The sequence below is a fragment of the Anser cygnoides genome, chromosome 1, assembly GCF_040182565.1.
Source record: "Anser cygnoides isolate HZ-2024a breed goose chromosome 1, Taihu_goose_T2T_genome, whole genome shotgun sequence".
NCBI classification, from domain to species: domain Eukaryota; kingdom Metazoa; phylum Chordata; class Aves; order Anseriformes; family Anatidae; genus Anser; species Anser cygnoides.
Genome location: NC_089873.1, coordinates 127762580 through 127785958, shown reverse-complemented (window position 1 = coordinate 127785958; position 23379 = coordinate 127762580). Strand labels below are relative to the sequence as shown.

The following is a 23379-nucleotide window of genomic DNA, read 5'->3' as shown; positions in this document are numbered from 1 at the left end:
ACCGGGCTGTAGTGGAAAAGGCCTGAAATACCTTCTAAAATCTGTCCTATGGGAGATGGGCTTTCCACTTGCCTGCACAGTTCACTTTGTTTGATGAAACCAATCTGTGCTCGTGCAGGGGAGAGGAGAGGCAGACTCGCATGCCAGGTGGGAAACGCCAGCGCACGGCAGAGCTCGCTCACATCGGTGCTTTCAGTGAGGGACCCCTCCAGGGACATTTTTTTCCTGCAGGCTTAGGTAATAGGAGAGGATAGAAACCATGCACAGCTATCCTGCTAACCAAGAAACCTTTCCTCTTTAGAGGAAAGGATGGTATATAATGCAACTTTAATACTAGTTCTCTGATCCTCCACTTTGCTAAACAGAGGTATCAAAGTTTGTTTCTAAACACTGCTCCTCCCTTCCTCAACTCAAGGCTTTGGGGAAAATCCTGCACTTTCAGCCAGGTGGGTCAGTATTTTGAAGGGCCAAAAGGATGGAGGATTGCACAAGTCAGAAAAGGGCAGATAAAGGGAAGGGACAACAAAAGGACTGCAAAGGCCAGGTGTTGTACAAGAAGCCCCCAGTTTTTCTTAAGCTTTTCTTCACTTATAGGAAGCTCTCAGTAATAGGTGTATATGTATATGTTTATGTATATGCATATAAATCTATGTATACATATATGTACTTATATATATACATCTGTATACTGGCACGTCCGGCCAGGCCTTGATTTTGCCGTAATGTGGAGTAAGAGAAGACACAGGTTTGTCCATGTGCTTTAATGGGGAAATCTGCTCCTTGTTACCCAGAGCAGATGACTAGCAGTTGGCCTCCACGTAGACCTGAAGGACATCTCCTTGTACGTCATATTGCCGGCACCTTGCCACGCTCAGACACTGCACGATGTGGCTTGTGGTGCTCTCCTAACAGTGACTGATTTCCCACGTCACTGGGGCTCCCACACACATGTGCAGGGCTGACTCAATATGCAGCACACAGCTGTCTCCTTGAAAAAAATCCATCTGCCATTGGTTTCACCATTTCTTTCCTCTTATCTTGTAGGCCAGGGGAAAGGAAATACCTAGCTTTGTCTGCCTGTCATCCACCCAAATAGTGTAAAAAAATGACTGTAATTCCTGTTTCTTTGCATCATAAGCATTTGGATATGTCTCCCTCTTGTGCAGTTTGGAATCTAATCGTGAACCTGAACAGAAGCAAAGGTGCATTTAAGCCGTGCACTGAGAAAACAGAAACTGCTTCCTTGGAGGCTCTCTTCTCTCCCCTGCTTCCAACACAGCTAAAACCCACATCCACTCTCCTGCTATCCTTTTGCTTTCGTGCCTTAAATTTACATGCATCCCTTCAGTCTTTCCCTGACCATTCCCCGGGGTTTACCACCCCAGCCCAGCTGTGGCCACCTTGGCCACATTATGTGTTCTGCCCCTGCCTCCATGTGGACAGAGAGCCAGAGCTGTGGCTTGAGGGCAGAAGGTATTTGCATACTACATGACTGGGCAGTGGCATTGCTGCAGGATCAGGTGGCTTTTGACAGACCTATTGGTTGGATGTTAGGCCGCACCTTGAGTACTGTGTTCAGTTTTGGGCCCCTCACTACAAGAAGGATATCGAGGTGCTCAAGCGAGCCCAGAGAAGGGCAATGAAGCTGGTGAGGGATCTGGAGAAAAGTCTTACGAGGAGCGGCTGAGGGAGCTGGGCTTGTTCAGCCTGGAGAAGAGGAGGCTCAGGGGAGACCTCATCGCTCTCTATAGGTACCTTAAAGGAGGCTGTAGCGAGGTGGGGATTGGTCTGTTCTCCCACGTGCCTGGTGACAGGATGAGGGGGAATGGGCTAAAGTTGTGCCAGGGGAGGTTTAGGTTGGATGTTAGGAAGAACTTCTTTACTGAAAGGGTTGTTAGGCATTGGAATGGGCTGCCCAGGGAAGTGGTTGAGTCACCATCCCTGGAGGTCTTTAAAAGACGTTTAGATGTAGCCCTTAGTGATATGGCTTAGTGGAGGACTTGTTAGAGTTAGGGCAGAGGTTGGACTAGGTGATCTTGGAGGTCTCTTCCAACCTAGACGATTCTGTGTCATACCCAACCTGATGTGGCATAGGAAAAGTGCAAAAGGCTGCATTAGCCCTAGGGTTACATCACTTACTAGTTAGCTGCTGGCAGCTATTACATGGCTTCTCTTTTTCCAGTGTGGATGCATCAGGGTCAAGAAAGCAAAAACAAACAAAACAAAACAAAACGAAAAAGAGAGAGAGAGAGAGAGATATTTCAGCGTGAGATGATGTCAGGGCTTGTTTTATCTTAGGACCACGTTCTAAGCTTAAGACCATGTCCCAGAGGCCAAGGATGCTCTCGGGTTTAGTGGAGCATTTACTGACAGTCCCCAAAAGTCTCCAGGAGGCTTCAGACAGGTGCTTCCCCTGTGCGAAAGGTGAAGTGGAAAGGTGTGATTTTAAAACCGGAAGCAAACCCTGTGAGATTTTTAGGAGGAAAATAAGATACGGCAGTGGCTTAATAATGTGACTGATGCTGTGTTCTAACCTCCTTAAGATCCTAAGAGAGCTGAGCTGAGCAGGTTCCTCTGCCAGAGACAGTGAGCTCACCAAACAGAATGAAAACGGCAGTATGGATTTCAGTGGAGCCAGGGGATTTCAGTCTGTTTGTGCATTGTTCGCTCTCTGTTGCTGACTTTGCAGCAGCTCAGCTTTCTCACGATTTGTAGAGGGTGGTAATTTTGTTGAAATGCAGGGTTAATTGCAAGTGGAGTAGTAGGCGTGCGTGCAAGGAGTTGCACAGAGAAGGAAAGCGTGTCACTAAGCTGTGAAGTTGGCAAAAAGGGTAACAGAAAAATGGAGAAAGCCATCAGAGTAGCAACTGTATCCATCAGTCAGGATGAGGAGCCTGAAGATGATGGGACATGCTTGGGTGGCTTTAGGAGGCACATGCAGAGGAGCCTCAAAGGAGAGCTTCAGTCCTTGAAAAATCTGACTTTGTCAGCACAGCAGGTGACAAAGCTTGTGATCTGTGTTGTGTGGTCCTCGCGTGGGCAGCTGTGTGCACTCATAGCCCTGGGTGCAATCACTGGTTCTTCCGGTACCTCACTGAAAGGGAGACACCGTGCAAGCTTTCGGTAGCTTGAGTTTTCACAGGGAAAGTGAGTCACAGAAGTGCAGGAACCTCCACTGAAAACGTCTACATTATGCCATTTAGAGCAGATTTGTGAGAAATATACACCTAGAGATTATCTGTGTCCAGATGTATTATCCAGCTGGCTTGCAGTGGTGACCTACACGTGCCTAGCTCAGTACCATCTTCCTGAATCATTGGTTTGCACAGACTGCTCAGCTCTCAGTCCATGTAAATACCAGGGCTGGCTGTTTCTCTCTGATCACTTTTCACTCAAGCACCTGATGTTCTTATTTATTAGAATATTGTTTTTTAAGAGGGAAATAACGGAAAGGTGAATAGGCCAATGGAGCCAGGAGGTTGTTACACATTAGTTCATGGAGTTCAGGGCCTAGTCATTTTAAACACAAACAAGAGCATAGTGTGAAAAACAAAAACAAACAAACAACAACAACAAAAAACAGTCTCTGTATAATTTCACCCACAATTTGCAGCTTCCTCTCCTGAGAAAATGTAAAGGTAGTTACAGATATTTATGGCATTTAAGAAGTGAGAGCAAAGTACAAAAAGTTCAGAAACTATTCCCGGTGGAAAGCAAAATAGTAAAAAAATAATAACAAATCATTTACTAGAGTGTAATAGTCTAATAGCCTAGAGCTATTTTACAGCTCCTGAATTTAATGCAAATGGTTCCGCCTTCACTTGAAGACACAGCAGAAGCTTTGTTGTTACAAAATTCAGTACCTGTGTGTTCCTGTCTTTGGAAGCTATGGTTCTGAATTTAGATCCTGTGTGCTGCAGAGTTTATGCAACTTCATTTCTGCTCCAAAGTCACAGAGTTCTCCAAGGCTTACGTGAGGCAGGGGACAACATTATTGTTTCAGAAAGAGCCTCTCCTTTCTGTCAGTATGTGGAAACGAGCACCTGACGGTGTATTCAGAGGAACGAGGTGGCCAGGGAGGTGCAGCCCATGACTCAGCAGCCAAGTGAGGGTGAATTGCAACCTGCTGTATTGGCTGCTCTTCTGAGGTCATCTGCAAATCCCATTAGGCCATGTTTTCTACATAAAGAAGGCATTACCTGAGGCCTTATTTTTCCTTAAAAAGACAGCCTTACTGTAATAATATATCACTTGCATGAAAATTCCCCCTTTTTTTTAAATTACATTTATATATATTTTTATAGCACAGCTTTATATCTCATCAAGTATCTCAGATCCTTTATGGCACCAAGGTTTGCACCAACGCCCACAGGAAATCAATCAAAGCCTTTAGCAGAAGGGTGAGGGAGGGGAGATTTGTGTGTAATTGCATTCCCGCCTACTGAGTGCCTACTCCAGCCATTGAGAGTGTAAGTACCATCGCTTTCAGTGTTTCTCTGGAAAACCTCAAGTGCTTGGGATGTGTTAGTGTGACATGTGCCGCCCTCGCCCCCAGCCGTGGGTGGAAAGCAGCGGCCTCTTGTCCTGCTTGTGGTTCTGAGTGTCATCAACAGTGAGGCACTTCAAGGAAGGGACCTGCTCTTTGTCTTCCCTGCTCTTGCCTTCCTACCAGATACAGTTCCCTCTTCCACATGCCTCCCATAACTACAGCACAGCAGTGACAGCGTCTGGGGGAGGCAGCCCCAGCCGGGTGGAGGCGATGCACTGATGCGTTTCAAAGACCTGCCAGCCGGTGCTGCTCGAGGACAGCCAGGCTGTGGCCTAATGCTGCCCATGTTGTGTCCCAGTAGTGCTCTGCATCTTCCCATGCAGTCCTGGAGCTGGTCCCACCACTCGTCCGCAGCCCCTCCTGCACCCACACTGAGCTGCAGCGGGCTGCGTGCCTGAGAGGGTGAGGGGTGAGCCCCAGGAGCACCGGCCAGCGCTGGTGGCACAGTCAGAGAGGCCTGCGCTAGCCCTGCCACCTGGCATTGAAACTACAGGGGCCGTGCTGCCTCCCAGGTTCACTGTAGGCACCTGTCACTCCGGGTGCATCCTCTGGGTTGAACCCAAGCTTTGTCCGTGGCCATGGTGGGGACCTTTCATGTTTCGGGATGCCGCGGGTTTTCAGTGGCAAGCCTGGATGTGGTGGCTGGTTGCTGGTCCAGGCTCTAGCTCACCCTAGCAGAATAAATTACAGTGACATGGAGTCAAAGCACTGGCTCACTCCTTCAGCAGACTTTTCCTGTATTAACCCCTGAGGAAACAAAGCAGTTATGCTGCTGAAGAAGAAACATGAGGAAGGATCTTTTTTGCTTTGTGTAGCAAGGGAGAATAGGAGGGAAGCAGATGTAAAATACTCCTGTTAGATGTCGGTGTTTTTTTCTTTTTGCCTTTTAGAAAATCTCTCCCATTCCCCAGCTTCAGACTAGTAGAATCCAATGTTGAGAGATAATTGATAGAAATACCCCAAACACCCAATCTCTCATTGCTGCAGAGAATTTTAAAGAACGCATAAAAATCAAGATTACGGAGAATTTTTACCAAGTATTTGGCTACTGAATGCTTTGCCCTTTAGCACATTAGAAGTCTTAATAAGAAAGAAATTGACAAGAAAGAGCTGCATCTCGTTTATATTTTTCTTCAAGTTCTGCTTGGCCATGTAGTGATGAATTCAGTTTTCCAAGCAGTGTACCACATGACAGGACGATTTAATGAGCGAATATATATCAACTGAGGGAACCCAACAGCTCTGTATAGACCCAAAACACCTCCATCAATAAAAGGCTTTTAACCCTTCTTCATGTCTGTATCTCTTAAAAACAAAAAAAAGATTGCTTTAAAAACAGCCCTCCAGAAAAGGGCAAAGAAATAAACTGATGAGAGATCTATCAAGACTAGTTGCTGACCATTAAATTCTTTAATTGTGTAAAGATCTATACAAAAGCAAACACTTTTTTGTGATGGGGTGTGGAGATCTTGATCTCTGGAGTTCTTGCTTGAGCCTGAGGTGAGTAGTTGCTGTGCTGCATGGTATGGGCTTGAACAGGAGGTTGCTTCACGTAGCTCCTGGTGGGCATGTGTTCACGGTATAGCAATGTCTCTTTTAAACAATAGCTATCCTCCCTGTTTGTGCTACATAAAAACAAACAAACAAACACACCTCTAAACACCTGAGGATGCTGAGGTTCGCAACATGTGGGATGAGGGTACCTCACCATGTGCTGAGCTTTCAGCCAGTGGAAATGGCTGTGTGGGGTCAGTCACCGGATAAAAGTAATGCTTGAAACCAAACATTAGGCAAGGCACATCGGGCCGGGAAAACTCACGCAATTACGAAAGCCAAGACTGGGTGGGAGTGTCCAGAGGGCTCTGGATCTGTACAGAAGGTTGTGCACAGGCAGTGGCCGGCTGTTGTGTGCACAGGAGTGTTGGTGTGCGAGGGGCAGCAGGGATGGATCTGGCTGCTCCCCCAGGGCTGCCATGGTACCTCCTGGTCACCACTCAGCTCAGCTCGTCATGGCACTTCACTGGCACTTTCTCTTCACTTCTTGAAACTTAGGAGGTGTGAAATACTCTCCTTATGGTCTGGTTAAGCCTGTTAAACATTTTGCAAAGGGCTTGGGTAGATCGTCGTATAATCATGTTAATGATACACTGATCCTTTCTCTATTTTTTCCTCCTCTTCTTCCCCCTTCCTCATTACAGTTGAAACTATAGAAGAAAAAGCAGCAGACTCCTTGCAGGATTTGTACAGAGCCTTGGAGCAGGCCAGCCTGTCTCCTTTAGGAGACCGACGGATTTCCACTAAGCTGGAGTATAAGAAATCTTTTATAAAGAGATGTAGTGATCCAGTAGTCAATGAAAAACTACACCAGCTGCGAATTCTGAAAAGCACTTTAAAGGTGAGATAACAGGGAGGAAAGTCCGGCCTGAGGGTTGGACCTGACTGTATTGTATCTGAATACAGATTAATTGTGTGTGGCTGGAGTCCAGGCTGAATGTGGTGTGTGAAACAAGCAAGGAAGACATGGGTAACTGCTGTTCTCACAGCAGACAAAGATGTGCATTGAGAGAGTAGTCAAAGTGAGAGGATCGGTTTTTATTTGTGCACAGATAAAATCTCAGTGAGCTGCTCCTCCTCTAGCTAGTATAACATCATTTGACACCAAATTATAAGAGGAGACCTTAATCTTTTTTTTTGTCCCTGAACATTTTCATTTATCAAAACACATTTGCTCTGCATTTGCCAAAGTCTAAAGTGAAGCAAAGTCAGCCCTTCAGAAGGGAGCAGTACCTTTTAAAACATTTGATTATTTCTTGATTGCTGAGCTTGCCTGGGAATGAACAGTGTGCTTGGTTTCGGCATAGACTGGTAGGATCATTGTATTTAATCAGTAGGACTGATTAAATAAATAGATAGTGGTAATGATAGATTTGAAGATTTTTATCATTATTGTAAGTGTACCACAGCTAATTTAACAACCCTGTCAGCTTCCTTATTTGTTACAGCAGTTTCAAATCTGTACTGTTAGAGATTTCAGCAAACAATATGCTGGATTTCCCCAGGGACCCTGTTAACTATATTAAATTACCACATTTTAAGTCACTAGATAATTGTACAGTGGATTTTGTAACAGCTTTCATCAAAGAGGGTTTTATCAACATTAATTAATTTAGTTTTCCATCACCTAGAGAAGCACTTAAGCAATATTATTTTCATGCTGTGGGGCTCCCATCCTGAAAAAAAAATATCTTACACATGCTTAACTTTTTGCACTGTATCATCTCATTGAAGGCAACTGAAAGTATCTGGGTATGTGAGACTTTACAGGTTTGGAGGGTGGCAGAAAAAGTCTGTGCTTTCCATGTGACTTATATAACATGAGAAACGGAGACAAAATCACAGTAATCTCAGATGTTTAGAGCAGGCAGGAGGTTCACACAGTACCTGTGCTTTTGCACCATGGTGGGATCACTCATACCAAAAGTGTGCAAGAGATGTTGGCATGAAACTTAAAAAACAAACAAACAAACAAGCAAACAGTTCACGATACTTTCAGGAATTACACAACCTAGAGGTTCAGTATCAGCAGCTCGTTGCCATGCTTAATTGCCTTTCTTGTTAGCATTTATTGATACCTGAGCTACATTATGCCAATGGTTTCCTACAGACTGAATTGATTTCCTCCAGGGACTTCCAAAAGCAGCTCATCCCTTTGACCCAGCAGATGCCTGTTTTCATGCTTCTCTGGGACCGCTTTCTTTTAGACCAATCAAACACAAATCTCTTCCCGCAAGACATAATTTCTAAATCAGTCACCATTTTTGTTTGGACAAGAGTGACACAAATAACTGGCAATGCAATGCCAACAAGTACCAAAGACAGATAATTGCTGTTTCTTGCATATGGCAACTGTCCAGAGTAGCACGTGAGTGATGGTAACACACTAAGAGTTTCTAGCTCCACCACTGCTATGCTACTGGTAGTAGTATCTACCAGGAGCTACTGTTGTTACTTAAATCAATTATTCCTCCTTTTTATCAGTGCTATTGGGTTCTCCTTCCTGAATGCATCCATTTGCACCAGCCCATCAGGTTTGGTGTTCTGAACTCTCCTTGAATTAATCCACTATTAGTAATCTGGTACAGCCCTCCAAATTGCTTCTAGATCTTACTATCCATCCTCTCTGTTCCTTCACCCAAGTCCTCAATGGAGAGACCTCTCTGCTCTCTTTGCCATGACATAACCACAAAACCATTCTCCTGACAGCAAGTTTGAGCCATCTGACTGGCAGTGCTATGTGGTGGGTACAGGTCACGATCTGCGAGAAGCACATTCTGGTAGTTCCTGCAGATATTTGGTAACGAGGAGATCCCAAAATTTCACTTTCACTGGTCAGCCTCAGCTGTACCTCCATTTCTGAAAATTAATATTCTAGCGTGTAGCATTAATTAGCTACTGATTGCAAAGCATGAAAAATACCTTTCTACATACTACTTATTGGTGACTTCTCTTACCTTTCTGATCCTCTCCCACCAATGTGGGCTGGCACCACTTAATTTTCCCTTTAACATGCTCCCCAGAAAGATTTATCATACTTATAGTATGAACATGGCAAATGCCAGTAAGCAATGAGCACCATGAAACCCATGTGGTATGGAGGATAGAGGGGAGGCTGCTGGTGACCGTACCATGTCTACACAGAGGAGAAGTGCTGGAAGCCTGCATGCTTCCTGTGCTTCCCAGGCTCAAGGATGGTGCATCCAGCTTCCACTGCTTGCAACAACTGCAAGTGGCTTCGTGTGTATCTGAGGCTTAATCTCACCCATGCTGGCTGCCTGTCATCTATCGATAAACTAATCACCAGCCAGCAATTAGGATACAGCCACATCCCCTGCCCCCGCGATGGGTAAGGATGTGCCAGCAGCTGTGTAAGGCTTTACCCGTTTCTGCCTTCTGTTTGCCACCGCAGTGGTAGGAGGAGGTAGCAGCCAGCCAGCCCATCATGTATACTGGAGTGCTGGTGAGGATGAGTTACCAAGGTAATGCCTCCCTGCACAGGCGTTTGCAGCATAGCGCTCAAATGTCCCCAAGACACGGCTGGTAAGAAAGGCTTAGCTCTGCTGGCGGCGAGAGGCCATCTGTCCGCATCCCACGCACAAACACGGTATTTCTCATGCTGATCAAGAAGAGCAAACAGATGGCACTCAGCAGCACGAAACTGATCCTGAGAAACAAAGGCAGCTCGTAGTAAACAGCGCGGGGCTTGCTTCTCGCACGAGCTGAACATGGGGCGAGGGGGGGGAAGAGGGACAGGGGACGTTTCTGGGGAAGAGGGACAAGGCGGGGGAAGCTCCATCCCCACAGGGTGATGAACAACACCCAGCAGGAGGGGCTGCTGCTTGTGGGCAGTCTCATGACAGCCAGGCAGCTCCCTGCTTCCCAGACCTCCACGGCCTGCCTCCGCTCCCGTCTCACCCGCGCAGCCTGCTCATCGCCCGCTCTGACTCTGCTCGTCTCTCTTCCCTCACAGGCCAGGGAAGGAGAAGTAGCCATTATCGACAAAGTTCTGGATAATCCAGACCTGACGTCTAGAGACTTTCAAGAATGGAAGCAAATGTACCTCGATATCTTCTGGGACATCTGTCACAGCAGCACCCCACGGGACTCTGTTAACGGCTCGTCCGAGGTCGATGCACTTCTAGCCTCCTTAGCGCACACGCACTCCTACATTGAAACGCATGTATAAGGGGCCCTCTTTTAGTCCACTTGCTACACTCCAGGCCTTTACTTAAGTGCATAGAGTAGTTTTTATATCAATCTGTGGGAGCTCTAGTAAATTATATTTTACTGTTACTCAGCTGTGTGAAGTAAACCCTCAATGGTCAACGATACCATGTCTTTAATGAGGATTTGTACATTTTATACGCTACCAACGCTCTGCTTGTGTTTACCTTCTGTGAAATAAAGAACGTGATCTTTACCTATTAAAGAAAAGTATTTAAAAGCATTTTTGGAAGACTGTGGACTTCACAGAGGAAGTTCTACAAGCTAAAGGTTTTGTTATCGAAGGTCGCTTTTACAATGATATTTTATATTATATAATTCCAGTAATGCATTGCATTTTTGGAGTGCAGGTACTATTTTGGTGATGGGAGAATTAAAAAAAATAATAATAATCTATTTAATGAGAAACTCTAGGAGTTTTCTTACATAACAGGGAAAAAGTGTAATGCAGTGGTTTTGTTTCAGTTTTGTCAAACACATAAAAAGGTGAAAATCAGCAGACAAAATGACTAATGTAAATTTAAGTCTCAAACAGTTAGCTCTTATTTCTTTGTGCTTTTTAAAAGCCTGTTGCTGAGGTTTACCATCAGTGCAAAGGGATGCTGGTTTATATTCTAAGACCAAATTATGTGTTACTTGTTTCTTAATCACATCTGGTTGTGGGTTTTTGTTGTTGTTTGTTTGGTTTTTTTGTTTGTTTGTTTCTTTGTTTTAATTAGTCATGGTACTGTCATTTATGCTGCTTTTGTACTGAAGGTAATGGTATAATGTGCAGATTTTGCAAAAGAGAAAAGATAGACTTTGAACATCCTTGGTAACAGTGTTTCTCTTGCCCAGAAAAGCAGCAGAGTAAAAGGTTCCCAACGAACTGCTCTGAACCTGAGAGGCTTTGAAAATTCCTACAATAGAAAAGCAATTAATACAATTTTTCAAGTACTCTCCTATATGTTTTCTGAGCTGTGAGATTTGGCCATAATATTGTACTTGGGGAAAATGTGTAATGGGAACAGATATGAGCACAAAACCTGAAAAATGACTGAGAACTCAAAAAGCCTCTGTTCTGTCTTTGAATGGGAAGGCATGTCTCCGGGTTCTGCTGAGTTTGCAAGCTAGCTGAAGTGTTTTAAACTTCCAGGAGAGTTGAGATGTGCTGGAGACAACCAGTGAACGTGGGCAGAAATATCTCATTAGAGCTAGGCACCTGCCTGCAATAGGAAAGTGGGAGGTAAATCTTAAATCATCTATTTACTCGTCATGGACTTGTTTTCAAAAAGTGATCAGAGCATGACAAAACATTTGTGCTGCTTTTCAGTGTTTTGCTGCATAAGTTAGGACACATGATATGGCTTAATAATGCTCATGTGAAAGGGGACAGCCTCCTTTATTCTTTTTACAGTGAGTTGTACGCTTAAACAACTTTAGACTATTGCTTGTACAGCTCAGTGAATGTACTTAAAACTTTATGAGCTCTGATATTTCCTGGTAGTTATATCCATGACAGGATGAAGGAAATAACGGACAGATTTTTTTTCTCTCTTTTTCTTTTTATTCCTTGCTCTTTCTTGTTACTTTATTGCATTTGGATTGCAAATGTTTTGCAGATTTTGCACAACTGTACAGAACAGTGGCCTTTCTGTAGCCCATTTTCAGTAATCCTATATTCAAGTCGATATGGATGACAAATCACATATTAACATTTGTATAGAATTCTGGATCCAGTGTAATATTTGTACCATTTAGAAGAATATTGTTTGTATAAACTGGACATTTATTTACTGCATGGGTACTGACTTGTATATTAAATTTGTGAGGTTTTGTACATTTCTCTTCAAAAATGCTTGACATGAAATGGGTTGTGCTATTGTTCCAAGCATTTAGATTCTCTTGCTATTGTTTTACTGGACCAAAAGTAAATATATTCATATAAAAACTCTTTATATCTGATGGATGTATATGCACATTGTGTAGTTGATTCCTTGTCAAAACCAAGGCAGTTCAGGAGACTTAGATCTGTTGCTATGCAACAGCTATTCTGCCTGCACTTTACATTAGTAAAGTCAGCTTGATTGCTTTAAAGGTGAAAATTAAACATTACAGTTTTTAAGCTAGTCTAGTCACAAAGAACATGTGTCCTATCCATTGTGCTGCCTTCTTTTAAGACTATTAAATGTTCTTCTATATATATTTTTATTGTATTAACTCTCAGCCTAGAAAGGGAACTCTGTAAAATGAAGTACAATAAATTTAGCTTTTAAATGAATGCCTGTGATTCAAGTTTCGATTTACTGCATACAAAAGCAATTCTGTGGCATCTGACTATTTTACCTGCATTTCAGGGATCAGCGTGCCTTCAAGTTCTTCCACAATCTGTGTCTTCAAACTCTGCCAACATGGCCAAAAAAAAAGTAAGGCCATTGCTGGTTTGGATGTAGGCAGACACTGAATAAAGACTGCTGGCAGCCTTCCATTGCCTTCCTCCCCTTCGCACTCTGATAAAAATAAACCTTTTTTGACTGCGGGGTTCTCTCATGCACCAGTTCAACACTGAACAAGTTTACCGTTATGACCTGGCATGATAAAGCAATGTATGCTATTGAGGTAAGTGCCAGGGGGATTAGATACAGCAGCTCCTGAAACATGTCTTATAGGGTCTTACAGAAAGTATACCCATTCAGCTTTAGCCATCTAAACTAACACAAAGTTTGGATACAAAAGAAAGGTACCATACCAGGAGTATGTGTTTTTAAAATAATACAAAATAAGCATCTGAAAGGCATGCTACAACAAAAGCCACTCAGAGAGAAGTGGCTTCTATGAAACAATCACTGTTTTAACATATGACCATAACTGAGGCTAAATTTAAAAAAATCCATGGTTTCTGTCCACTAATTTCATGCTGGTTAGCTAAGGCACTCTTGCCTAGTATGTAGCGTATCAAATAATACCTTTTCCTTGGCACTACTTGTTATTAGTTCTCATAGGCATCAATTTTCTAGTCTTTATACATCTCACTTTCATTTTGCTTAGCCATAGCACAGCAATTTGATAGCACTTACCAACTGGGAAAATTATCTCTGATTAAGAAAACAGAAAAAATGGATTATATCTTTTTAACCTTTGAAAAATCTGACTTGCAACAGCTGTTAATTGCTGTTTAGGTATTATTCTTCAAATAAAAGTCCAGGTTTATGATCCTAGCTCATCTCCTTCAAACCTGCGACTTGCTGCATCCTTCCCCTGTGAGGCTGGCTTTCAGCTTTATGAATCACAGCACCTTTTCCCAGGCTGCACCCAGACTTTCTTGCCTGGTTCCACCCAGCATCTTGCTTATCAAAGCAGAACATCCACTCTGTCACATCCAGTGCAATTGCAATTTTCTTCTCTTTCTCCAGGGTTGCCCTGCTTGCTCTTCTCCTGGGATTATTATTCCGCAACACCTTAGCTCAGCAGTTCAGTGGCCTCTTTTGCAGAGTGTCACTGTCCCGTTCATCGGCCACTTCTGTGAGCTGCAGCACTGCACACTGCAGCCCACTCCAGGGCAGGGGGGCTTTGCAGATCTCCTCCCAGCCATCGTTGTCGATATCGTAGCCAACCACGTCTTGCGTGGGGACTTCCCGCGAGTCTTGCCATTTCTTTCCCCCAATAAGAAGAGCCGTTTCCTCTACCACTGCCAGGCCATAGCAAAATCGGTCATAGATCAGTGGCCTTAAACGAGTCCACTGGTTTTGATCTGGGTCGTACCTTTCTATTTCAGAGAATGGTTCATATAAACCTAAAAATGTGAATACGGCTTCTCTGATTGTTGCCATCTGATGCCCAAACCGAGCTATGCTCATGGGGGCTTGTTTCATCCACTGCCCCTCAAGAGAACTCAGAGAATAAACGTCTTTGCTCGTGCTGGCTGGGTCTGCATATTTGCCACCTGAGATGTATATAATACTCTTGCAAACAGCACTGGCATGGCCATGTATCTTGCATGGCAATTCCCTGGCCTTTGTCCATCTGTCCCTGCTGATGTTGTAGACTTCCACAGATGAATGCAGAGACCCATTCTCACCCCGTCCACCAATTGCAAAGATATCATTGCCTAGGACACAGCAGGAAAACTGGCATCTCTTTTCCAGCATGCCTGTGATTTGGGTCCATGTGTTAAACCTTGGATCGTAGCGATGGACCTTGTTCGTAACCGATAATATCTTGTCCCTCTCAGCATCACCTGGAGTGCCACTCTCTATTTCCCCACCCAAAACATAGAGGAAATTCCCCACCACACACACGCTGTGGTTCTGCACCCTGTCCTGCACCTGTGTAAGAGGTCTCCATTTGTGATTGTAAACGTCAAAGGCCACCACCTCAGTGACGAGCCCATCACTTGCCGTCCCTCCCCCCAGCAGAATGATCCGAGTTTTCTGGTTCCTCAGCGTGGTGGATTTATCCTGCAGGATGGGCTGTTTGAAAGCAGATGTATGGTAATTTATTGCTTTAATGATCAGGCACTTAATACCTGCAGTGAGGGGCACTTCTGACTGCGTGTAGGTTTTTCTCAGCTCTTCCACTGGGATGAGACCATATCTAATGTGCTCCAAAAGGCTGCTTCCATGAGTCAGCCTGGATTTATCCTGCTTCAGCCACAGCAGCACAAGATTCAACAGGCGGGTTTCCTGCACCATGGGGAGATCTGGGGATTCCACCACCGCTAGCAAAGTCCTGAAGTTCAACTCAAGTAGTCCTGCCAAATCCACGTCCAGCAGCTTCCAGAGATTGTTGACAATGTATTTTTCTGTTGCGACTAGGGCATCTGGCAGGTAGAACCTCCTGGCGACATTGGCGGAGAAGCAGCAGTTTTCCAAGGTAAGGTTGTTAACTAAGTATTGATTGCACAAGCCAATAGCATCTGTCACTTGCAAGTAGCTTGCAGCTTCCAAGGTCTCCTCCAGGCTTTCAAAGGAAAGGGGCAGCAAAGAAGTGTAAATGAAATCCAGGACATGCTGGAGACCAGTGGGAGAAACGACTTGCAGCTGAATCACATTGGCTTTAGACTCCTGGGTGTAACTTTTGAACATTGCTCGGAAATAATCACTGGAGCATGCCAATAAGGACTTGTGTGCAGGAAACTCGTTTTCCTTCACTTTCAGCAAAATATCACACAGAAAGCCCTCTGATCTCAGGGTCTGGTACTGGGAGAGCACGGCAGTGCAGTGCGCTTTGCAGTAGGAGAGGAAGTAGCTCATGGTAGGTAATGCAATGCTTTCCACTTGAGTTATTAAAGTTAAAGTGCAATTAGATAGTGAAACAGCTGCCCTACTCAACAGCCATTGAATGAATGCCCACCAGACCTCCAGCTGTTAGAGAAAAGCCCAACCAAAAAAAAAAAAAAGTCAGTCTCTTGCCCGGCATAGGGGAGTAGTTAGTAGATTTGTAGTGAATTCAATGCATTCCTTTATAGAAAAAACAGCTGAATGTCGTAACAGCCACAGGGTGCTTACTTTTCTCGCCTCTGTTGCTTGTGCAGGGATGAATGGTCCATGGCTGAGCGCTTGCTTGGCTGGCCATCAGGTGACAGATGAGGGAGCTAGATGACAATCCCAATCAGTGGCACTTTGTGTCTGCTCAGCCGTCGCCCTCGACCCTCCTTGCTCCTCAGGCAGCTCAAATAGCTCCTCTCTGGCTGCCAGCGCATGGCTCTGGGCAGAAGCAGATGCGTTTCTCCTCCCTTGTTTGTGTTTCAGCTTCAGATAAGTTTAGACCTCACCGTGCCCAGCACAGCAGCCCCCTTTTCATCGTCTTTTCACACTCACTCTGCTGAAGAGCAGGTCAGCACCCGGGGATTATTACGTGAAGGTTTTCTCGGACAATAAATCTTTGCCCGGGAGGCGCTGAGACAACCAAAATATCACAGTTAGTCACTGGCCCAATTTGACATGCATTTCTGGGCCCTTTGGTTCACATGACACCGGCGGGGCTCACAGCTACCAGAATAGCTTCAGGCGGCGCCCCCGGGGCCCCCCCGCCAGGAAATGGCCGCCAAGGGGCTGGGCACAGGCCTGGGCCTGGGGCGACAGCGCGGGCATGGGCAAGAGCAGACCGCGGGGCCACGGCCAGAGCAGCAGGCCTGGGGTGCCGGGATGGGAAGCACAAGGGTAACGCCTCTGCGTGGTGGGGACTGAAATAGAGCACCGCTTCTGCCAGAGCAAACACAGCGCTGTTTATAGAAGAGGCTTTGCATAACTGTGTCCTCGTGTGCTTGCTGGGAACAAACCCTGCGGAGGGGCCGTAGCTGACTCCTTCATCTTGCTTGCTCTCAGCTTGTCCCAATTAGAAGCACGTATACAGGGATTATCTCCAATTTTCACCTAGGCCTTTCAGGATCTAATTTCTACCAGGAATAGTAGCTCGGAGCAGGCTACACATTCTGATCTCTTACAGCTTTCTTTTCATTTTCTTTCACCTTTTGCTGAAGCCAAAGGTAAAACTTTTTTTACTGCGTATGTTTATATTTGTTTATGTGATTTCTGGTTCATTCCTGTAATCGAGGGGTGTTTGGGAGCTGACTGGATCCCAGTGCAGACCATGTATGCCGTGCTGCTCTTCTAGTGAGCAGAAACTGTTGGCAAGCAGACTGATACGTACACACACTCAGTTTGTGGGGGATGATTCTAAAAATGTTGTTCTTCATTGCTGCATACATCTGAAAATTCATTTCCTGCTTAAACTCACTTTCTATCATCACGTTGTAGACCATAAATCAGGATCTTGTTAATAAAATAATCCCCCTTGCTAGCAAAATGACATATACGGACACTGGGTATGGTGTAGGAAAGGGACGCCTTCTCTCTCTTTTCCAGTGGACTTGCCTGTGTCCATGTCGGACCCCTCCGAAGCATTTCAGACGTTGCTAGCAAAGCTGTGCGGCTGAGGCCAAGCTTCTGGTTTGCCGCTATTCCCATTTTGCACAAAGGAGAGTCCAGACACCTCCATCACCCTCCACGCTTTGTCATGCTCCAGGCGCGACAAAGCACTGACTGAACTGGTTTTACCTCTCAGTAGTGCAATGCTGACAGTAGTTCACATCAGTCGAGTGTCAGCCGAAGGTGGTGCACTGCCAACAGAGCCAGCGCTGATTTAACCGGGGCCTGATTTAACACCCATGCCAGATAAGCAGCTCCTGTAATTGCATGCAGATTTGCTGTGTGATTCCCTCTCAGACCTCCTTCATCTTTATGGCAAGCTGGCTAATGGAAACAGTGAGAATCACGATCCTTATGAAGTTGTTTATCTGACTGGAGGTTTTTTTCTTTCAGTTATAATTGAAATAAAGTCAAACCCTTTCCCGTCCCCTGCTCTGGAATGACAAAAAAAGATTATCGCTGTCAAAATGAGGCTTCTCCCTGCTCCACTTTTAGGCAGCTGGCTTTGTCTAATTGGGAGCCCTCCTTTAGACAACAGACAAATTATCTCCAGGCAGCAGATCAGATCTCCTGCACCTTTGGAAGAATATTTAATGTCCATTAGCAAAAGAGCAGACAGTGACTGAACAGCTAACTTATGAATCTCAGAAAACCACCTAGTACTCAGTGGGATGCAGTCAAGCCACGATCTTATTTTTCTCATCCATAATTTGGAGGATCAGATCTAATTTTTGACTTACTAGATGCTGCTTAAAATTAGGGAAACATTAGTGTTTCAGTGATGTATGATTTGCTGGGAATAGATAATACATTTTTAATCATGAGCATCACTTAGGCTTTAAATTAGATTTAGACTTCAGACTTTGAGTATATTTTATGTTGAAATCATTGCTGTACTGCAGCAGATAGTCTGCAATAACAAATATTCCGGGGGTGCACTGCAAAAAAATGTTGGCTTCTACTCTCGTAGTCTTTTTTCCTCCTATAAAAGGCTGGAAAGTTTCCTGAATTACAATGCTGTATTCCATTTAATCTCACAAGTAGGCCATCAGTTAGTAAACACTTCAATTACCATTGTAAATTTTCCCAATTACTTTTTGAGTAAAGGTTATCGAAAAGTTGTACAAGTAAAATTAGGATCATTAGTAACAAGTGGCTTGCTGCGAAACATTCGTTGCAAAAATCCACAGTGGAGGGTTTCTAAGCTACACTTTGTACCAGAAGAAATCAGTGTGGTCCAAAGGACAGCACAGCAAATGGTTCAGATGCTTGACAATGTGCTGCATCAACACATATAGCAAAAGTAAGCCAAATGACAAATGGAATAGGGATGCTGTAGAATATAGGCTTTCTAGAAACTGCTACTGAGAAGGACAATATTGATTTAAGTTGTCCTGTAAAAATAATTGGACTGGAGTCTGTACTTCATCCTTGAATAATCATACACAATTGTATTTGGGTCACCCCATCTATTTAAACCCAAGGATGTTTAGCCTGGAAACGCAGTCCATAAGAACAAAATACTAAGGGACATGAGGGAGAAATTTTCTTGCAGCTAAAAGCAATATATGGCAAGATAGTGTCTGTGTATAAAAGCACAGGAGAAAGTTTGACAGCTAGGGTGAGGCAGGGCCATGAGGTTTCCATTTTGGCAGAGGGAGACTGGGGATGCGGGTAGTTATACACCTCCTTTGCACCGTCTGTGTGCAGCAGGCGGAGGTGTGCCTAGGGCAGGTTGGCTGCCTGGGAGCAGAAAATCATCATGGAGCTGTGCATCCCTGAGCCTGTCATAGGAGCTTGCAAGCACTCTGACACTGTGAATTCATCCGTGTACTACATAGGAGGGGTCTGCAGCCAGGGACAATGCTGGCAAGAAACCTGGGCTGAGTGCAAGCCTTCAGCTCCCTCTGGGAAGAGAGGGGTGTAGTGTGATCAGGGGTCAGAGTAGGGATCCCAGAAAAAACTTACTGCATGGAGATGTCTGCTAAGACGTCTATGTGGCTTGTAGCCATGTAGATTTCTCTGTGGTTTATTTTTTATTTTTTTTTCAGTGTTAGGCTAGCACTGGCTACACTGATGTGAGAATGCGGAATTGTGTCAAACAATGAAAGACAAAAATGAAATACAAGTCCTTCAATCAACCTGTACCTCATTTGTTTTCTCTCTCTTTTTGCAGGTTCCCTTTCATTTGCCTCCCATGATCACAGATGCAGTTATGGTTTCTATACGCTACCACTGGTTTAGAGGTGAGCTTCCCTGGTGAATAAAAAACAAGTTGGGAAAGTTTTTAAGCTCAGCTGCTGCCTCAGAGCATCTGCAGTGGGATGAGTCAGATAACGCAGATGCAGAATAATGAAGGTGAGTGTGGATTTTAAACAGCCCATTTCAGAGCAGATGCACTAGCATCTATCTACACTAACAGCGCTTCATGGTGGAGGGCGGTTTCCACCTGCTGCGTGGGTTCTGCTCCCTTGGTGGCCCGATGGCACCAGAGATGCTCTGCATCCAGCCCTTGCTACCCCCCTGGGCCAGGCAGCAGTGCCCATGCTGCAGCTGGGGCAGAGAGGGACCTGCAGCCCCTTCCCCAGGGATTCCCCCACTCTGCATCCTGCGTCTGCTCAGAGACCATTGTTGCCCGCTGACCTTGTGCAGTGGGAACAAGAATAGCTCTCATGGAATCTGCCCTGCTCACAGATCACTTCTGGATGCATGGAGGCCCCCCAGCTACAAAAGCAATATTTCTGACACCCGTGAAACATGCCTGCCTCCACAAGCCCTTGCAGCTGATAGAACTGGGTTCCCAAACATTATTTGCTTGGGTACTTCTAGTGGCAAAATGGGCAGCTTCTGGCTGTGTGACCACTAAGGGCAGGTCACCTGGGTCTGGCCCATCTGCCTGTGGCTACAGGTAGCCCAGTCCACCCTGACATGATTTCTGTGCTCCTAGAGATACATGTACCTAGTACAAAACCAGAGTAACTGTGGGATCCTCACCTCAAGTCTAAGAAAATGATAAGGAAATGGGGACTGGCTACTCATGGTCTCTCAATGCATTTACTTGTGATTAAAACTAGGATTTATTTGTATAGAGACAGAAATGCAAGGAACAGACAGTGCTCTGGAAACACAGAAGATAAAACACCAATGACCTTTTCCTCTATTAAAACGCCATGTAGATGAAGTAAAGGTAAAAGAGAGCCTTCACAGTTTGCTGCAGACTGCAGAGCTCTCTCTGAAATCCAGGTGCTTTTGACATAAGTTGGTAGGGTTTCACCTCTTCTGCCCTCTTCCATTCCTTAATTCACATTCAAGCAAATGCCCTGTAAGATACAGACTGTTGCTTAGCAAAGTAAAGGTCACAGCGTAATCAGCTGCTCCGTTACTCTATGAGATAATAAGAACCTGATGTCCACACTCAACTGATCACTAAAAGTGTTCCTAGAATCTGTAAGCTACTTCACCATCATCATCATCGTTAGCATCAGCAGCATGTTACTCGGTGACTCCAGACCCAGCTGCCTCCCTAGCCTGCAGCTCGGGCTTACCCTTGGGACTGAAGGGACTGCACCTGCTCCTGCTATTCCTATTTCACTTGTTCACAAGCACTCATGTTTGAGAGACTAGGATATGGGTAAGAAATAGCACCCAAGCACTCGCACCAGGCAAAGTGCAGCTGGAATGAATTGCATGTGTTGAAGGATGGATGATGGATGGCAAACCAACCAAGTCTGTAGAGCATTTTTTGTCTTAATGATGTCTGGCTGAATAGAGCCATGCTAGAGTGTGGCAAAGGCATTAATGGGATGTGTTTTACTCACCCTCCTAATCCTCATGAGTTACTGAATGGTGTGTGACCAGCAAGCCTCACTGATCATTTGTCAGGCTGAGCTCAGAGCCAGTCAATAAGGGTAAAAGGTTCTGGTGGTCCTACTCACCAAGCAGAGAGACATTTCCCTCCATATTAGAAACAGTTCCTGAATTCCACTTCTGGAATAGATTTCTGGGGTAGCTATAGGAGCTAAACTGCATACGTCAAGTTTTCTTTTCCAGGCCAGAATCCTGGGAGCCCATGGCTTCAGTCACCTCCCCTTCTCGTCTGGTATGAGCTAGATGCAGACTGGGGCATGCATATAAGCTGTGGATAGCGGTAAGCCAAACCCCTTATCCCCAAGACACCTCCCAAGAACTAATGTACAGTGAGCTCATTTTTATTAATTTTTACTTTAGAGTTCTTGTGGCAGCAACAAGCCAAATATTGACTTCTCTGTAGCAGTGCAAGGATTTTTCTGCCCTCAAAAACAAACAAACAAACAAAAAAATAGTCTACTTAAATCAGCTAGAAATGCTGCAGAGATACTGACTTCTCTTTCAGCAGGTTTACTTTCTTCTCATCTGCCTGGGTAAGGACTGACATAACTGGCTCCTGAAGAGAGTGAACATAGTTCATGCTCTGAGCCTCAGCAGTGTGCACCTGGCATAGCAGTGCAGCACCATTTTTTTGAATCAGCAGCAGAGTTTTCAGAGGAGGTTTGGATTTTTCCTGAAGTAGAAGACTCTTCATTTTATGTTAGATCTTCTGTCACACCGAAGAAATGGAATTGTAGACAGTTAGACAAGAGCATAGGGTAGACAGACCTGAAACCCATGAAAGCCACAGGGGTAGGTGGAGGGGAACACAAACTTCAAAACAACCTAAAGACCAAACTGCCTTTCCAACACTGCAAAAAGCCATCTGTCCATTGGTCTCCCAAGTGGCCTGTCACTCAAGGCCACTAGGTGTCTCTCAGCAGAACATCAGGATGTGTCTAACATTAAAAGTCAGCAGCCGTTGGGTGGACTGCCTCAGCCTGTCTGAGATACCAAGCAACACACCCAGGGTAAGCACATGCTTAGATTAAACTAAATGCACATGCTTCGAATTCATTAACTTGACAGGTAACCACATTACTAGTACTTTCTGGAGGTAATTAACAATATAACAGGGTATCTGGAGGTAATATAACAATGCAGTTGTTTATGCCAACACTGACCATCTTGACAGGATAAGACTATGGCTTTCCTATGTTTTGGTCTCTTTCAGTCTTCCTCTTCTCTAAATTATGGGTCATTAAGCAAGTTACCACCAAGGAAGTTTCCTTAATTTACACCATGGAAATGGCAAATCTGATCAGAGGAAACCTGATTTATAAAAGGTAACTAGGTGTAATTATGCAGAGGAGTAGATAATCTCAGTACTTAGATTTTAATTGAGCTCATGGTAACATATGTGCCTATGGCCCTGGCAAAAAAAAAAAAAAAAAGTCAAAATTAATATATTAGCTTCAGAAACTAGGCTCGAGGCAGACTTCCAGCCCATCACTATGCACAGAGCTACTGCGCATTGCTATTATATAGCTTCATTACAATAGCTAAAGCAAAGTTTTTAAAAACAAAGATTGCATTAAGTATTTTCTCCCATACTTCTCACCATCAGCACCCTACAAGGAACCCTAACATCATTGCCAGGGCTGGGTAATTACATTCCCTTGAAAAGAAAACACTCAAGTTCAGGAGATGCCTTGACATGGCCATACCCACTCAGTTCTGATGCCCACCAGCTGTGCTTTTAAAATAATAAGCAATCTATACAAACAAACTGTACACCCTGGTATTTCTACTACTCATGGCTATGGTTAAGAGGATTTAAGTGGAAATAATAAAAAGAAAATAAAAGCAATCACCATTCAAACCACTTGTCCATTTTTCCCCAAGTGGGTTTATTTTCCTTTGACTAAACAAAGCACCTGTTAAAAGTCTGACAGATCATCTGCAGGGGGTTATATTTTGCAATTTTCTTAGAATAAGCCTTGTCATTTAATAAATATTTTCCACTTCAAAGTTTATAGAGTTTTAGGGAAATAGGGGTTGGTTTTGGTTCCCTTGAAACCAATAAGAATTTTGCTATCAACTCTGATACAGGCAGAAACAAAATATTCTCATCACAGAGAAATTTGGGGGACCATGGTATCTGTCCTAGCTTAATTTTTCAGCCTTATATACCAGCTTTCTCACCTGATTTGAGGCTATATTATCTCCTAGTGGTCCTCTTGGAATAAAGGTTGTGTTCAAGATCAAATACTTTACAGTTAAGCCTGCTATAAA

At 44.5% G+C, this 23379-nt stretch overlaps 2 protein-coding genes across 13 annotated transcripts in view; one reads left to right on the top strand and one right to left on the bottom strand.

The window, feature by feature from the left end:
• Positions 1-12590, top strand: part of CNKSR2 (connector enhancer of kinase suppressor of Ras 2) — a 219597-nt gene extending 207007 nt beyond the window's left edge. For 9 of the 10 annotated variants that reach the window (XM_048066777.2, XM_066980934.1, XM_048066773.2 and 6 more), the window contains 2 exons: positions 6748-6944; positions 10077-12590. In XM_048066777.2, coding sequence (XP_047922734.1) covers positions 6748-6944; positions 10077-10292 — 413 coding nt within the window. In that variant the 3' untranslated portion in view covers positions 10293-12590. The remainder of the gene's footprint in view (positions 1-6747; positions 6945-10076) is intronic. The other variant, XM_066980952.1, reaches the window with a different exon arrangement.
• Positions 5941-16282, bottom strand: KLHL34 (kelch like family member 34). 3 transcript variants are annotated; one of them, XM_066980989.1, is made up of 3 exons: positions 12656-16282; positions 10167-10270; positions 5941-9770 (listed from the first exon to the last, which is right to left on the bottom strand). In XM_066980989.1, exon 1 carries the CDS (start codon positions 15559-15561, stop codon positions 13774-13776), a length of 1788 nt encoding a protein of 595 aa, XP_066837090.1. In that variant the 5' UTR covers positions 15562-16282; the 3' UTR covers positions 5941-9770; positions 10167-10270; positions 12656-13773. The 3 variants fall into 3 exon arrangements, with proteins under 3 accessions (XP_066837090.1, XP_066837098.1, XP_066837083.1); XM_066980997.1 differs by having other exon boundaries at positions 5941-6174; XM_066980982.1 differs by having other exon boundaries at positions 5941-10270.
• Positions 16283-23379: the final 7097 nt, after the last annotated feature.